Source organism: Haematobia irritans, chromosome 5 (assembly GCF_050003625.1).
Source record: "Haematobia irritans isolate KBUSLIRL chromosome 5, ASM5000362v1, whole genome shotgun sequence".
NCBI classification, from domain to species: domain Eukaryota; kingdom Metazoa; phylum Arthropoda; class Insecta; order Diptera; family Muscidae; genus Haematobia; species Haematobia irritans.
Genome location: NC_134401.1, coordinates 66,689,314 through 66,707,393, shown reverse-complemented (window position 1 = coordinate 66,707,393; position 18,080 = coordinate 66,689,314). Strand labels below are relative to the sequence as shown.

General features: G+C 32.5%; 2 protein-coding genes across 2 annotated transcripts in view; both read left to right on the top strand.

Moving 5' to 3' along the window:
• Positions 1–17,325, top strand: part of LOC142239767 (uncharacterized) — a 45,501-nt gene extending 28,176 nt beyond the window's left edge. The window contains exons 2-5 of the mRNA XM_075311540.1: positions 3,166–3,346; positions 3,704–3,792; positions 4,102–4,287; positions 16,201–17,325. Coding sequence (XP_075167655.1) covers positions 3,166–3,346; positions 3,704–3,792; positions 4,102–4,287; positions 16,201–17,325 — 1,581 coding nt within the window. The remainder of the gene's footprint in view (positions 1–3,165; positions 3,347–3,703; positions 3,793–4,101; positions 4,288–16,200) is intronic.
• The window catches only part of sli (slit guidance ligand), a 183,202-nt gene that overhangs the window by 85,984 nt on the left and 79,138 nt on the right, over positions 1–18,080 (top strand). The window lies entirely within an intron of this gene.

The following is an 18,080-nucleotide window of genomic DNA, read 5'->3' as shown; positions in this document are numbered from 1 at the left end:
AACGTAATATTTCTAAATATTTCACATTATATGATATAAACCCTTTGTCAAGATATATATTTCTAAACAAATGCATCCGAATTGAATCAACCATTCTCATACATATTAATTGATGATATAATTTTTTTTATGTACAGTGGGCGACAAAAGTCCACGCACTGCATCCATTCATGCTGTTAGACGAGGGTATAGTGAAACAAAGACGAAATTAAGGGTATTGTTGTGAGCCTGTTTTTATTAATACACAACAAAAACCTATGTATTATATGTACGACATAATACTAAATAGTTAATTAACTTCAACGAGGTACTTAAGGTAAATGTTTGCTTAAATTAGTATTAGCACTGTTAGAAAAATATGTTTTTCATAAGTTCCGATATAAACAAAATGTTTCGGACAGTATTTTTAAACACAATATATTTAAGTGCAAACATATAATGTTCCTAAACTAACTCTAAATGTTTGGGACACATATGTTAATATGTTAGAATATATATTATGTTTGGGGCATGAATGTTTCATGAGAATAATATGTGTGAATGTAAACATATATAAATTTACAAATTCCGAGTAAACATATATATGTTGTGATATTTTATTCAGAGAGTGACAGAGAGAGAGAGAGAGTATAGAGAAAGAAATAGAATAACACAGCGAGAGAATCAAAAGAGAGCAATTTCTGTGAAACCGCTTGTATGTTGTTTCGGAAAACTGTTTTATGATAAGGCCAAAAATTTGATATGCTTAAGTCTAAAAATTATTTAATTTGATTATTAGAATGAGTATTTGGAGTAAAGAGAATAGACATTCGGAACCAAGAGAATAGACATTAAAAACAAACAGCGGGTGTTTTCGCCTTGAGAGCAGCATTTTATGTATGTGTGGACATGTGCTTTGTTTATCATTTTGGCATTATGGGCACAATTTTTTTCTTGGTTCGTTAAAAGAAATCGGAACGTACGAGGAATAAGTCAAAATATTCAGGCAAAGGAAATTAAAAAAAAACGGTGGTTAATATACAAAAATTACAAAGGGGTCTTCAAAAAAACGAAAGAGTTGGGACAGTAAAATGAAAAAAGGAGGAAATAGTGAAAAAGTAAACAGTAAAATGTATAAAAACAAAGTTTAGTTCCTCTTTATTAATAAGTAGTCCAAGAGGAGTTGGACGGACACCTTCAAAAATAATAGCGGGCATTAAGTTCTAGTTTTGCACCTAAAGCAATTGAAAAAGTTTACTTTCTTTAAAATAAATTATTAAAGAAAAGTAAAAGGCAAAACAGGGTCATTTTAGAGCGATAATGCAAAGTTAATACCGGCCTTAAAGGTAAAAATGATTTTAAGTACAAACACGATAAGTTTTAAATGCATTTAAAATGGAGTTAACTGCTAGTGAAAAACTGTTCACGACTAAATAAATGTATGTGTATATTATGAAATTATTTGTATGTTTATACTCGACTTCACGTTCTTCTTTTATTAGAGTTTTTGAATTCCTTCCAAAATTTCAAACTTTTATACCAAAAACAGTTTTTTGTTACAAAATTGTTATATTTGCAATAAAAAAATAATATATTGTCCAACGATAATAATTGTCTACTGGTGACTATAACAGCTACGTAGCCCAGTGGATAGTGTGTTAGCTTACAAACTGTATGGTCCTCGGTTCAATTCTCCGTCTAGGCGAAAGGTAAAATTTTAAAAATTTATAAAATTGAATAATTTCTTCAACATTATTTGAATTACAGAAAAAGGTGCCAAGAACTAACAAATTTCGTGGAAGTGAAAATTATGTGAGGGAATGAACACAATCTTCTTTGGGGAAAATTCTCCCAAGCATATAATATTTTTGGGCTCAAACTGCTTCCAAACATATAATATGTTCACATAAAACAAACATAGTAATGTTTCGGCAGTATCCAATAATATATGTGCTTCCTGCAAAATATGTTTGGAACATATGTTAGAGAAGCGATTTTTTTGAGGGTGTGGTTGGACCGCCACAATTAAGTTGACAAGTGGCATAATATAGTAACCAGTCTTTCACAACATGAACGGTGTGCTTGGGATCCTGTTGAAAAATTCACCTCTTGCCAAGGTTCAATTTGTCATATTTAGTTAAGTTTAGAAAATTTTAACTAAACCTTATTACAAACGCTGGCATCACGCCGATATCACAAAAGTAAGTAAATATTTTTCAACAAATTCAAGAAAATTTATTAGACATAATTAATTTTTTCGCGTGTACTTTAGGATTTTTATCCCCTCTCGACGATTAAGTTTATGTGGGCGTCCACTGCATGGCCTATTTTCAACACTATTGTTCTTCTGGAAGTTATTGACTATTGTTTGAACAGTTAAATACTTAAACTCAATAATTTAGATATTTCTTTTGTCACCCATTGTGTATATTGGTGGGATAATCTTTAGCTAATCGTCAGTGGCAGACGATTTTAACACTACAGGAACTGTTTAAAATAATAAGCTTTCGTAGTCAACAAATTATATCCTGATCAAGAATGTGTTTCTACTTATTTACTCGGATCCAAAGATTTTGAGCTTCACTTAAGGATTTTGGTATTGATTCCGAGCCAAAGGTGCAGCTTCTGACTTTAAATCTACACTCAAAAAAAAGTGAACCTTCTATTTCATTAAAGCCAATTTAGCTTTATTTTAGTTAATGTTTTCTTGGTATTGTCAATAATATTTTGTTGGACAATGTTCCTAGAGCTAAGCCAAATTTTTTATAACCAGTATATTTTGGGTTATAATGATTCTATTAAAAGTAATCCAAAACGGTTTTGGTCTTTTATAAAGTCGAAAAGATGTATTTCATCTATTCTTGCTACTGTTGCCTTTGACGGCGTGTCTTCTAATTCGATGTATGAATCGGCGGAACTTTTCAGAAAATTTTCATGGCGAACTTCAATGAAAATTTGATAACATTCGATGAAGCTAATTTTACTGATATTTCTTCTTGTGATAATCTTTCTAAGATTTGTATTGATGATAATGATGTCCTGGCGGCTATTGATAAACTTTCAATATCTTTTCGTAATGATATTGATGGACTTTCATCGTTTCTACTTAGGAAATGCTCAAGATCTTTAATATTGCCCTTAAAGATTATTTTTTCTAAATCATTGAAGTCTGGTTTTTTCTTGCAGAAATGGAAGTATACTATTGTAGTTCCTGTTTATAAATCGGGTCAGAAGAGTAATGTAACAAACTATAGACCTATATCTAAATTATCTAATGTTGCCAAACTAATAGAACATATTGTTAATGATAAATTGTTATTTATGCTTAGGGCTTACATAAGTCCTGCACAACATGGATTCTTCCATGGTAGGTCAACAGTTACTAATCTGGCGGTTTTCACACAGTTTTGCATTTCGAATTTTGAAAAAGGGCGTCAAATTGATGCGATATATACTGATTTTGCTAAGGCTTTTGATAAAGTTCCTCATAATCTCCTATTACATAAATTATCTAAAATTGGTTTTCTATATGAATTGTTGTGTTGGTTAAGGTCTTATTTGTCATCCCGAATGTGTGTTGTAGACTGTGAAGGTTGCTATTCCCAGTCTTATGTTCCGAAGTCTGGAATGCCACAGGGAAGTGTCCTTGGGCCGTTACTTTTTAATATTTACATTAATGATGTCTCTAGTTGTTTTCTCCATTCCAATTATCTACTGTACGCAGATGATTTAAAAATTTTTAGTTGCATAAGGAACTCTGTTGATGTAATTAAATTGCAGGAGGATCTTGATAGATTGTCTTTCTGGACATTGGTTAATGGGCTTCCACTTAATCTTAAAAAATGCCAGAAATTAGTATTTCATAGATGTAGGGATGTCGTTATATCTGATTATACTATATGTAACCAATTGTTAGAATCTGTGAATGGAAAATTGGATTTAGGGGTTGTTTTTGATTCTAAATTGAATTTTTCGGATCACTTGAATTATATTATTCCTAGAGCGTATTCTAGTCTATATTTTATTCGAAGGAATGCTGATGAGTTTTCTGACCCGTATACCAAGAAGATCTTGTATTGTGCTTATGTTCGTTCTAAGTTAGAGTACTGTTCATTTGTTTAGAGCCCTAATGCTTTGAAGCATATTAATCGCATTGAAAGTGTACAGAAGAAATTCGTCAAATTTGCTTTGAAATCCCTTAATTTTTCACATTCAATGCCATCGTATGTGAGTAGATGTGCATTGATTTCGTTGCAGTCTTTGCGCTCTCGTAGAGAGATTGATTCGTTGGTATTCTTGCAAGGAATTGTAAGTTCTTCAATACGCCACCTCGTTCTCTTCGGTGCTATTACCCTTTTCATATAAATACACATTCTACTTCTTATGCTACAAATGAGCCATTAACTAAGGCAATGAGACTTTTTAACACTTATAATGAGTTCTTGGATTTTACTTTTACTAAGTATAAATTGAAACATTTGCTATACTCCCTAATACATTAAAGGTTATTGTATTTACATTTTTTTATTATTTACTTTACTTTTTAATTTTAATGAAATGTTATGCGTAGTCTGTAAGGGTTATGTAATCCATAGACGTAAAGAAATGAAATGAAATGAAATTATTATGATTGGAGAAAGTTTCCTTTACTCTAAAATTTTTTTTCGTACGCTAGTTAAATAAACTAAAAAACGGTAAAAAATTATACACAAATGAAGCATTTCTCTCAAAATAGTTAATTATTTCTTTAAATTTGGAAAGTTATTATTATTTTTGTACACTAACGACATCGTTCGTCATTTTGACAACGGCTTATTTCAAGACGCTATAATTTGCATCGTGAGAATTTATGAAAACCTTTTTCACTATATTCAGCTATAATATAAAAAACTCTTAAACTGAAAGCAGGTAGGAATAGTTCATTAACTAGAATAAGACATGGAATTTTACTAATACTGTTTTCTTCACTGGGTATAAGAATTTACTACTGAACGAGAAAATTTTTTTCACTGATTACAAATTATTCGTAAAAATAAACAAAAACCGTACTAAAACCATGTTTCCTCAAGTTTAGTAAAATTTCTTATAAAATTATGATTCTGGCTTCATTTATTATACACTGAACCATTGCATTACACTTTCCCATTGCAAAATGAACTAAACTGTAGTAATATTGACCATGATTTAGCCCTTAAGATTTTTTTCAACTTGTCTAGTTTATAATTTTCTTAAATTTTAGTTCATCTATAACATTGTAGTTTAGTTCATTTTTACAACACCATAAGATTTATATACCCCTACCAAGTTAAAAAGTCAGTATTATTGTGGTTTACTTGCTTATTTTGTGGGAAACCCGATAATAAAAATTGGTTAACAGTCTCTTTAAAATGTCGACGACTAAACTATTTTTAAATCAATCATTCCACAGTACAGAGAATTTAAATAATTAAAGGAACAACAAACCGTTTTACTATTATGAAAATTTTCATACATTAAAATTTAACTTTCTTTAAGTAAAAGTACTTTATTATAAAAACTTATGATGAAAGTTCTTAATACAATTTCTTTTGTGGATAAAAATTATGACCACGTGGAACAGAGAGTAGTTCATTTGAACCCGCTGTTTGGACATTTTGACTTATCCTTTTTTTATTCATCGTAGGTAGTTTTTTCACATCTCTTGCTGGAAAAAATGGAAACAATAATGAAAATTGTTAAAAATTAACACCATGTAATGAAATATAATTGTTAATTCTTCATTTTAGCTTGTAACTTACCATATTTGGGTCATTTTATCAAATGGTGAAAGGAATTCAACTTTTCTTTGGAAAACGTATCTCATAAAATTTGTACCTGAAACAATTAGAGAAATAATGAAGTATTCTAAATAAACTCATAAAACTGTGTTGTTATCGATGTGAAGGATATAATAAAATAAATATTCTAGTTGAAAGAAAGTTAACGTTTTAATATAAAACTTACCAATTCTCTATTAAATTGTACGCTGAGGGGAAATATAAAAAGTTGTCCAAATTTATTTGGGTTACTCTGAAATTTAAAATTAAATAGGTTTTCGAAAAATCTAATGAAAAAAATAATAATATGCATAAAAAACCAAATATTCTTGATAACCCTAGATGGTCATCATTCGTCAAAATGACGACACGTAATTTCATTTTCGATTTAAAATGCATTTTAGTCTATTGGGAAATGGTAAATTTAAGTTATACTAATTCCACCGTTTTATGAATTTTTGTTTTATACTACTTAAAACCAAATTGAATAAGAAAATAAACTCAAGTTTGGTTCACTTCAAAATGACGAAGGCTGACGTTAATGTACAAAAAATAAGGATGACTGTCCAGGGCTAAAAGAAAGTTAAAGAATCCTTACCAATTCACTATTAAATTACAGGCAAAGGAGTACTAAAAATTTGTCCAAATTTTTAAGGGGTTATTCTGAAATTAAATATTTGTTTTTACATTAAAAATATTACATTGGTTTCCAAAAAATTTGATTAAAAAAATACTAAAATAAGGCATTAAAAACCTGTAATTTTGATGATAAAAGGGTCACAAAAACTTAAATATTCTAGTTGAAATAAAGCCACTTTTTAAAAGAAAACTTACCAATTATCTATTTTTTATTTGTTCGAATCCATCTGGAGTTGCTCTGAAATTAAATATTGTTTTTACAACAAAGAAAAACATTAAACTGGTTTCCAAAAAAATTAATTAACAAATAATAATATACATAAAAAATATTCTTTTTAAAATAAAGTCATATTAAAAAAATACTTACCAATTTATTAATAAACTATACGCTGAGATATAACAAAAATTTTCCAAATTCGTCTGGAATTGAATATTAAGTTTTTACATACAATAATAAAAATTTCAAAACACTTTCAATTTCAACATATTTTCCTAAATATTCTTAAAAACTAAACTACCAATAAAATATTAATAACTTTCATTTAAAAGGTTTGATAAACAAACACCAACATGTGTCTCAAAAATACAAAATATTCCATGCCTTTATACTCCCTTGTTGTATACCTACTTAAAAGATGCAACAGCCCACGCCAATGCCAACTATACAACTGAAGCATGCCAAACAAAACCTAGCAAAGCCAAAATATTCCTACAACAACAAAAACACATGTGCCTTTATTGAAAACAACACCTCATCCAGCCAAATAAACCATCCGCGAATAACAAACACACACACAAACCACTAAATGAACAAAAATAAAAACAACCCCACGCTCATGTATACACAACAAAACTCAAGTAACATCATCTTTACATTAATCACATTCCACTATGCCGATAAATATATTTGTACTATGCATTAGTTCATCGCATCTGCTGACAATTTACTCTAAGAATAATATTTGTAAAGGCACACCAGTTTATGAACAATGAAACATTTAACTTAAAATTTGCAAATTTTTCAAGAAATGTTATCTACCATTTTTGACGAAAATGTCTATAAATTTAATTACATGTGAACTAAAAATATTTCATTGGGTAATTTTTTACCAACAATTATTAACTATAGGAATTGTCAGTAAGAAATTGCTATCCACTTTCAAGTTCATTTTTCGTAAAAAAATATTTTCTCATACAAAAAAATCTTATAATAAATTGCACTTATTATTTACAAAATACTTTACATTTCACAAGTAGTTTGACAAACGAAAGTAGCATGACAAACGAATTTTTAACTACCAGTTAAGAAATTTTTTAAGGAAATTTCCATCGTATTTTGTAGGCCATGAACTAAACGATTGCTACTTAGAATTTGTAAAATTTCCTTCCGAGTAGTTAATTTTCGTTGAAGATACGAAAAATGAACTAAAATTCTGGAAAACTCTTGTAATAAATTATTGTAAAAATCTTCTTAAATTTACGAGACACTTTTTTTCTGTGTAGAAAGCTTATCATACATACGAATAACATTTGGCATAGAAAAATATTTTAGTTCATTCGTACTAAGAAGTATTCAATCATTTCAAAACTTAAGGAAACCATACTTGTTAGAAAATAGGAAATTTTCCTATATCTCTTTTGTCTACCTGTAATCGATACCTGTCATCGGTGTAATCGATATGTTTGCGCGTGGGTTGTTTTTTAGTTGAAATCGCGTTGTTATGGTATACGGAGAGTTTGTTAAAAAATAATATAGTAAAATAATATAATAAATAACAAATAAAATACATAAAATATTTGTTATTTTAAATTAGTGAGAACAATTTTCGTTTTTTGAAACTTATTAAACATAAATAACAAACAATAAGTCTATCAATGTTCGTGATGGTGTACAAAGAAAGAAAACATCAACAGAATAACAACCTTCAAACTTCAATGTTCATCAGGTAACATTCAGGACGCTAACCTTTTGTGAAAAACTTGGTTTATGATTTTTTATATTTGTAGGCATTGAAATTGTAAAATGAGGACAAAATCGTTAGGCAGCAACTTATTACAAGTGAAAGGTACAAGAAGAAGAAAAAATTACGTTTTACAGTTGATAACATTACGTGGATAGTGGTATAATAAACTAATATTTCGATGCTGTTGATTCTTAATAAATATATTTAATATATTAATAAAACATGTCTTTTATTGAAGAAAAAATTGCCTATATAAACAAATAAAATTGTATTTAAAAACGAAGATAAGCAGTTCAAATTGTGAAGTAAAAGGTTTACAACAAATATGTAAGATTTGTCCAAATTAATGAAAACAGTTCCATAAAATAATTCCATATATGAATTCAATTCAGTTAAATTTTTTCATTCTGTAGTATAGTGGTACATAAATATAGGAAAATGTTAACTAATATATGGAATGCATTCTACCTAATTTCTATGAAAATCACATCGTTCAAACAAATAAAAATGTCTTCGGCGCTATACGAAGTTCAACTTTCTTCACAATGAGTCCATTTTAACTTAAAGAAGGGGTCACTTTTTTCTGGGTGTAGGAACTAAGAAACTATTTCCTATTGCGAAACGGAACTAAAAGGAGCGATCACTTAAAGGAACTATAATTCCCAACTCTATTTCGTACATATTCTCAGCGATGTGTGAGTCAACATTCTTGTTAATTTTATTTTCATATGCTATTTGTTGGAAATTCAGGATGTTTCTATTGTTTTCTTTATCAAGCATCTACAAACACATTTCAACAACAAATGTTTCATTCAATGAACAAAATTGTTGAGCTTCACCATACAAATAAAGCCTGAAATATCGGGCTGCCACTATACCTAACCTAATCTTGCCGGTGCTTGAAAGTAAGCCTATGACTCTCTGTGTATATAGCGAGTCTTCCGAAAGTATTTCTTCCCACACAAAATTTTGAACAGTCGAAATTCCCTTCTCTTATGATATAAGGGTAATCCCTAATACGCTTTATTCGCCTTTAGTGCTTTAACTAACGATGTCCGCTATAGAGAACATTCGAAAACGATACCAAACTCTAACTTCCCACTTACATTCGATTTATTTCTCAATGTTGTTTTAAAGTAGAGGATGTAATCTAAATACTTCATTTATTAGTTTACATATTGGTGGGCACTAAAATTCATTTTTATAAAGTTCTTTAACAATTAAGGAAAATACGCAATATTAGATGATCATTTTTCAGAAATTTTTTCGTATTTTTTCCACACTTCGACAGATATATACAGCTAATTGAGGTAAGACCTCAAAATTACAGTTTTTAACATTAGATTTGTTTCGGTAGTGAAAGAAAAGTTTTTTACAAACAAAGAAACATTACGTTTATCTAAAATTTCGTTCCTGAGAAAAGCTTTGTTTCTCCAAGTTTAATATTAGACCCCGATAGAGTAAAATGTGGCACGAAGCATTGAGGGATCGTTACTTGTCCATTGTGGGTTTGGAGGAACGAACATGTCGATTCATTTCCTACTGCGCATTTTACGACATTCTTTTCGATTTCCTTCAGTTTGTGTTTTGCGTACGCCTATGACAGTGTCTGTCACTCAGTCCCGCATTTAATGTTAGCCCCACAGAAATATCCCCATTGTATTTCTGTTACTTCTCTATCATGCGGTCATTGTGTCCCATGACAGCTTTAATTTATCCATTTGATGATTAGAATTGAAAGTGCCACAAGATTGTATGTGTTCCACTTCTGCGTGGCCTATAATAGTATTTACTTGTTCACTATCTACACGGACGAAAAGGACTGTTTTTCATATGTTTGGGTGTAAAAATTATATGTTTGGAGCTCAAATTTTTTAACACAATATTTTTAAGTGCAAGCATATAATCTTCATAAACTAGCATAACATGTTTGGGACATATATGTTAATATTATGTATGGGACATAAACTGTTTGTAAATGTAATATACTTAGATGCAAACATATATTAATTTAGAAATAGCCTATAAACATATATGAGTTTAGAAAGAGAGACCTAGAGAGTATGCTGCAAGTAAAATAATGGAAGTAACCAATTGGCGCCTTAAAAATATATCCATACAAAGAAAATTTGATTAAATTTTTTTCTACCAGTGTATGCCCTAAGGTGAAACATAATATGTTTGAACAATACAAACAATATTTTGTTTGGACCAATCCTGAAAATATTATGCTTGAAGCAAAATGTGTTTGGGGTATATGTTACAGAAGCGATTTTTTGAGGGTGTAGGAATCAATTGAAAAGGAAATGAACAAGTCGAATCATACCGAATCACACAGTAGAAATAATATAGCAATTATATTTTCATGTTTCAAACCTAATATACCCCATATTTTAGATGCCGTACGGAGCCAAACATCCCTTTGTTGGTATGTGCGTAAGTGCCTGAGTGTGCTTATTATTCGCCTTTGATTTGTTTTTATAAAACTTTTCGTGTAGTCCACCCCATACTGTTGCCTGATCCAAGCTCAAGATTGTGAACCCGAAAGATGTTATGTATGTTTTGAATTTCCTTTGGAATTTTCTTTTCATCTCAATTTGTTGTGAGTGTGCATATGTATAACATCTTCGTTAGGAATGTGCATTTATTAGACCAGCCCTTAGCATGATTTCCAAAAAACTTTGTATCTGTTAACAACATCAACGGAAGTAAAAGCTTTAAATTGATATACATTGGCATATTACAGCAGTTTTCTGGCAAAAATATTTCTTGTCTCTGATTAGTCTTCGTATCAAATTAACGCACAAAATCTCAGATGTCAAGTTCTCGTTTCTGGGGACATAGGAACCAGTCTTACATCCATCACACAACACCACTTGTTTGTGAAATAAATTCAAAAGAATTCCACTGATTTATGTGTGACAGACAGAAAACTTCAAAGATGTTGTACGACCCTAACGTTGCTATTGACATATAGGTTCATTGTAAGACAAGTGTAATATACATTGGGACCCGTAGGTTCATTGCAAAAATTTACATTTTCAATAAAAATCATCGTCTTAATAAAGCTGAATGCGTTTGTGTGGGTGAATAAGGTTTGATTGTCATTTTGAAAAAAAATACTCGTCATGGTAAACAGTAGTGAAAATTCAATTAAAACTTTTAAAAAATCAAACAAACCAACATTTTAAAAGGCAATTGTTTAAAACGCAATACGAATAAAATTAATTTAACAATTTAATTTATTCATCTGTCTATTCGGTCCACTAAAAATCCCGTAACACAAAAGAATTTTTTGAACTAAAAAACTAGGCTTATGTTAGTTTGATCTTGCATTGCATAATAAGGATATGGGTGAAATTTTACTCAAGCCCACGAAGATTTGAGGTAGTGGTTCACTCACATATTTTTGCATTTTTGCACTATTGAGAAATCGCACACATCTTCCAAACATTCACTCTTACGATCTCATGCTTACGAATACTCACGATCGGAAGAAATCATGCACGAGCAAGGTTACAAAAACTTACGGAGTGTATATACTCATGAACGAAAACATGGCACAAGAAATATGTGAATACTGACGAATTGTCAAGCAATTGTCCCGACTTACGAAAAATATGGTGTATCATATAGTGAATGTAGTAATAGTGAGTAAATTAAAAAAAATATTAATAATGATAAAAAAACACAGTAATGCGTTCAATCACAATTTCAGACGAACACCGAAATAATCCGGCAGCATAGATCGATACTATCGAATTTTTTGCAGTAACTAATGGTGTTTTCTTTTCTGAAAAAAGTGCTTTGCCGTCATTTTGTCTGTACAGAATGCGCATTTTTAAAATGTTACCAGCAACCTAAAAAAATGCTATCATTTCAGCGGGCAGAAAAGAATTCAAAGAAGGAAACAGGGCAATCGCAGCACTCTCGTTTGTTGGCAGTGCTGAAAATGCCCGTAATTTGCCTCTATGCGTGGCACTATTTTCACAACAGAATTTGAAGCCTTTTCGCACTTTTGCCTGTTTTTTTAGAAAAGAACCTAAAAAGTACATTTTCCGGCCAAAATGCAAAAAAGTGCGCATTTTTCATAAGAAAAGAAAACGCCATAAGTATTTCCCATTTGAAATGCTTTTCATTAAACAAAAGGTTCTTGTGCGTTTTAAACTTACATAAAAATAACGGAAAAAGCTACTTCAAGTGCTAATTACTAAGTTCCACCGAGAACATGTTGACATTACTTGATTTCAAACAGGTCATTTTTGAAATGGTGTATCCAGTTTTGCTAAACATTCGTTCGGACTTCGTGGATGCTGGAACGTAAAACAAAACTTAAGACGCTAGATTTTATCACCGACATTCCGATGGAACTTGTAGCAAAATTTATCACAATGGACTGAATAGTATAAGTGAGCCTGAAATAAAACGGACTACCACTAAAACCTAACGCTTTAAATTTGATTCTTTAAATAGGTGCTACCCATGGTACAATAATTTGTAAGATAGTCTCACTAGCCCAAAAATAACAACAAAAATATAAAACCAGCTCATCACAATGTCAGTAAACAGTAAATAAACAAATACAAAAATAGTTTTTTGAATTAAGTATCATTCTTGAGAAATGTTTATTAATGTTCGGGAAATATATTTTGAGTGAAGAATATTCAACTGTGTGCAAGATTTTTGGCCATTTTAACAATTTGTCCGCTTGTAACAAAGGCTATATTTCTTCCGTGTATTTGACTAATTTCCAAATTTAGGCCCAATTAGTCGACCTGTAGACAAGTCGAACCTTTTCTAAGGTAACGACATCAAAAGGAGGTAACATAATCCCTCACGAAAGAGATTCAAAGAAATGCTTTGTTTATCCTAAATTAATTAGGATCTGTCGACACAAGCACGTTGTCGGCTAAGGAATTCTTGAAGCTGGAAAAAGGGAACGACCACCGGATGAACTCCATCCTCTAAACGGGATCAAGCCGAAGGAGACATAAAAACTGCAGACATTGACGAACATCGTATGCGGGAAGTACCTACAGACTCAAACCTCACCAAAGCTGAACCGCGGATTGTTGCGAGAGTCAACGAGATCTGTGAAAAGGAAGCCCTTGATGACTCAATTGAAGCGGCTGATGTGACGGAGACATAGATATAGTTCTTATTCAAGAACCATACATATATAAGAATAAGATCTGTGAATTAAGCACTCCGGGTTTCAAACTTTTGCATAATACCGGTAAAGATAAAAATCGAGCATGTATAATTGCTAAGAACGAACTAAACTTGTTTCTGCTTCCTTCATTGAGCAATGCAGACACTGTCGTAGCCAGTTTAGAGATATCCAAATGCAAATACTAGGTGTCTTCGATCTGCATGGGACATGATGCCTCCATGTGCCGTTAAGACCTTAGTTGAGGAGTCACTGAAAACAAATACAAAACTCATTATGGGATGCGATGCAAATGCACATCATAGTATTTGGGAAAGTAGTGATACTAATGAAAGGGGGAGTCGCTAATAGAATTTTTTGCGTACTAACCTGGTAGTTTGCAATAAGGGAGATGCACCAACCTTCGTCACCAAAAATAGGCAAGAGGTTTTGGACGTCACACTGGCCTCTCCGGAACTGAATGATAGAATATCTCAGTGGCAAATTTTGAGGGAACATAGCTTCTCAGATCATCGCTACATCAGTTTCAAATTTAATGTTCATACCACCAAGACCATATTTCCGGCAAACGTTAGGAAAGCTGATTGGAATAGGTATAGGGAATCGTTCAATATGATGATACCGGAAATACCAGAGATAAATATGAGCACTGTGCAAGATATCGAACACGCAGTGGAGCGGATTACTAAGGCCTTCAACATCTCACTGAAAGCTGCATGCCCTAGAGGGAAGCCAAGGGGGGAAAATCGACCACCATGATGGTCTACGGAGTTAAGTAATATGAGGAAATCCTGCAGGAAGCTCTTTAACAAAGCAAAGTTTACCAGAGCTCCTGAGGATTGGGACGCTTACAAAAAGAATCTGAGAGGATACAAGCGAGAACTGAGAAAAGCCCAGCATAACTCTTGGAATGTTTACTGCAGCAGTATTGAGAATACGTCCGAGGCTTCCAGACTACGGAAGGTACTAACATCCACTAACTCCGCTTCAGGTTTCATTAAAACATCGGAGGGCAATTGGACAACGTCCAGTGAGGAGACGCTAGAGGTACTATTGGACACACATTTTCCTGGAAATCAGACGGTTGAGCCATGTTCTGGCGTTGCCACAGTGGCTCAGCGGTCATTTATCTTAGAACTAGCGTCGATTCAAGCTTGCTCTCGAAACGACAGCATACACACTCGAAGGGCAGGTCTACTGAGACCGCTTTGCATGAACTAGTCAGCTTTATTGAAAGCTCACTATCTGTCACTGAATACACAATCGTTGCGTTTCTAGACATAGTTTCTAGACATAGAGTCCATCCGAGCTTGGTATTAAATGGACTGGCAACTCTGAATGTTGATCCAGGTATACCTAGGCTGCTAGACTAACTGCTAATGGGGAGACGTATTTCGCCCACACTAGGACAAGCAAACATACAAAGGTATGTGAACAGCGGCACTCCCCAGGGAAGAATTCTATCACCTCTTCTTTGGAATGTTGCTATAAATAACCTTCTGGTTCCCTAGAAAGAGAAAGAATAAAAGTGGTGGCATACGCAGACGATCCACAATCAGAGATGTTATACAGAGAGCTCTCCGGATGACTGAGAAATGGGCGAAAGAGAATGGTCTTGGAGTAAATCCTGCAAAGACAGAAATAGTCATGTACTGCAAAGATCGCAAAACTCCCACGGTTAAGCCCATAGCTTTGTACTCGTGCAAAAAGGCAATAGGAAAAAAGTGGGGACTGAAACCGAAAATTGTGCATTGGCTATACACGGCAGTGGTTAGACCTATAATGTTGTATGGTGTTGTAGTCTGATGGCCGGCACTTCAGCAACCGACAGGTTTAGATAAAGTACAGCGTATGGCGTCATGCTGCATCTATTGCCTTTAGACATTTTGGCCAAACAGTCAGCTGCAACAACGGCTGTGCGGTTGCGCGAGCTATCGCTGTGGTCGGAGAAAATGTACTGTCACAGTTCGGTCCTCAAAATAATGCCAGATATGCCTAACGTAGTGGATTACATTCTGGCGAAACCACTTTTCGACAAAAAGTTTGAAACTCTAATTCCCAACAGTGAGGCGTGGTGTACACAGACCCCGGGGAATAAAAGATATATAGATTTCTATACTGATGGCTCCAAATTGAATGGAAAAGTGGGGTTCGGAGTATATTATAAAGATCTGGAAATTCGAATAGCGAAAAGATTACCTAATCACTGTAGTGTTTTTCAGGCTGAAATATTGGCAATAAGAGAGGTGGTGAATTGGCTGAGAAGTAATGTTCCAAAAAATGTTGGCATTAATATATACTCAGACAGTCAACCTGCAATACAATCCTTGGACTCTATGTTCCTTCACTCGAAAACGCCCATCGACCGCAAATCTCTCAACGAGATGGCTGAGCAGTACAATATTCACCTAATATGGATGCCTGGCCATAGAAACATACCGGGGAACTACGAATCAGATGAGTTAGCAAGGCTAGGAACTACCTTACATATTCCAGGGGAACTAAAATCTATTGGTATGTCTCTGGCACCCATAAAAAATCACCTGTTTTTGAAAACACGCGACTTTTTCTTGAGTTTCAAAATATTTAATTTTTAAATAAAAATGTTACATCGTTCAACATATTCAAAGATTTAATAATATTTTGCATTAAGGATACACGATATTTCAAATTTGAGGACAGAGTTTATGAGCAACTAAAAGGCATGCCCATGGGATCCCCCGCTTCACCAATCATAGCGGACATCATTATGGAGGAACTTTTGGACGACGTATTTAAGAAGACAACCAAGCCTCGTGTAGTAACTAAGTATGTAGATGACATATTCGCCATTATAAAAAGATCAGACGTCGAAGAAACGCTTAACGCTTTAAATTCTTACAACCGACAAATCCAATTCACGAAGGAAGAGGAGCTGGATCAAAAGTTGCCATATCTTGACACAATAGTTCATAGACAAGGTAACCAACTAAAATTAAACTGGTATCAAAAACCAACAGCTTCTGGACGTCTACTTAACTTTTATTCCAATCATAACAAACGTATCATAATTAACACTGCGACTAACTTCATCAGAAGATTACTCAGCATTAGTGATCCTGGATTTCACTTGGAAAATGAAGAGAAAATTAGAAAGATACTTACCAATAATGACTTCCCAAAAAGAACAATTCAGAATCTAATAAATAAGGTAAAATCGAAACAGATGAACAACAAAAATGAGAATAACGAAAAAGTTATGAAAATTTACAAGCCAGTGACTTATATAGCTGGCTTTTCGGAGCGACTGTGTAAGTCTGATATATACGACAAAGATAAATATCAGCTCGCGTTAAAGACTACCAAAACAGTAAAGGGACTATTTAGCAAAACTAAAACCAAAATTAAAAATGACGATAAAAGCAATATAATATATAAGATTAAATGTAAAGGTGACAAATCTAATTTATGTCAAAAGACATATATTGGCACTACAATGACAAAACTCAAAACCAGACTATCTTCTCACAAATCTGACATTAAAGCCACTGACAAACCCATGGAGCAGAAAACAGCACTCGCGGCCCACTGTGCGCAGACTGGTCACAAGCCAAACTTTGAAGGTGTAGAAATTTTAGACCACGAAAACAATTACAGACGCAGATTTACTCTTGAGATGCTACACATTATCAACACTCCACCTGACGAGAGAATGAATTACAAGAAAGACATTGAGAACTGCGCTCGAATATATAGACATACAATACAAAAGCACAATAGAAAGTTAAATTCAGTGTAAAACAGAGTGTGAAGCTGTGTACACCAGAACAAATGTAAATTATAATAGTTTAATAATTTATTGTTTGGTTTTGTTTGTTAGTGATTTTTGTAATTAAATTTAAAAACAATTTTCTGTTTTTTGTTTCACTTCAGCCTTGAAAACGGTTTTGACGAAGTCAACCGAAATATTGGAAATAAAAATAAAAGAAAAACATCATATCTATGTTTTTTACTCGACCTATAGCCGAAACTATGAAAAATAATTCTTAAAGATAAAAATGTTACTCAATCATTAACAATATTTTAGAAAAACAGATTTTTTATATAAAAATTACGAAATTTTTGTTTAAGTAGAAAATGATTTTTATGTTAATGTTATTTGCATACAAGCCTGATTTCTTTGCATTTTATTTTATTGAAATGCATAGTTGTGTACATTAATTTTCTGTTTTCTATCTGAAATAAATACTTCTGTTTTGTGTTTACCCAAAAAATATGTTTAATTTTAATATTTTTTATATTGCCGATTTTTAAAATGTAAGTGCCGATTATGACGATTTTTATCGAATAAAGTGACGATTTTTCTTGAAATTTTATTGGCAGCCCTGATCGGCGGTATTTTTAATGATCTGGGTTTCTTCGATAGTATCGCTATCGGAAAATAAATATCGATAGTGCCTTAAAAATAAAACTATCCATAGTTTTGCAGCTCTATCGTGTTGCACACTGAAAAAAATATTGTCGTGAGGTCAAAGATTTCATGTCTTTAAAATA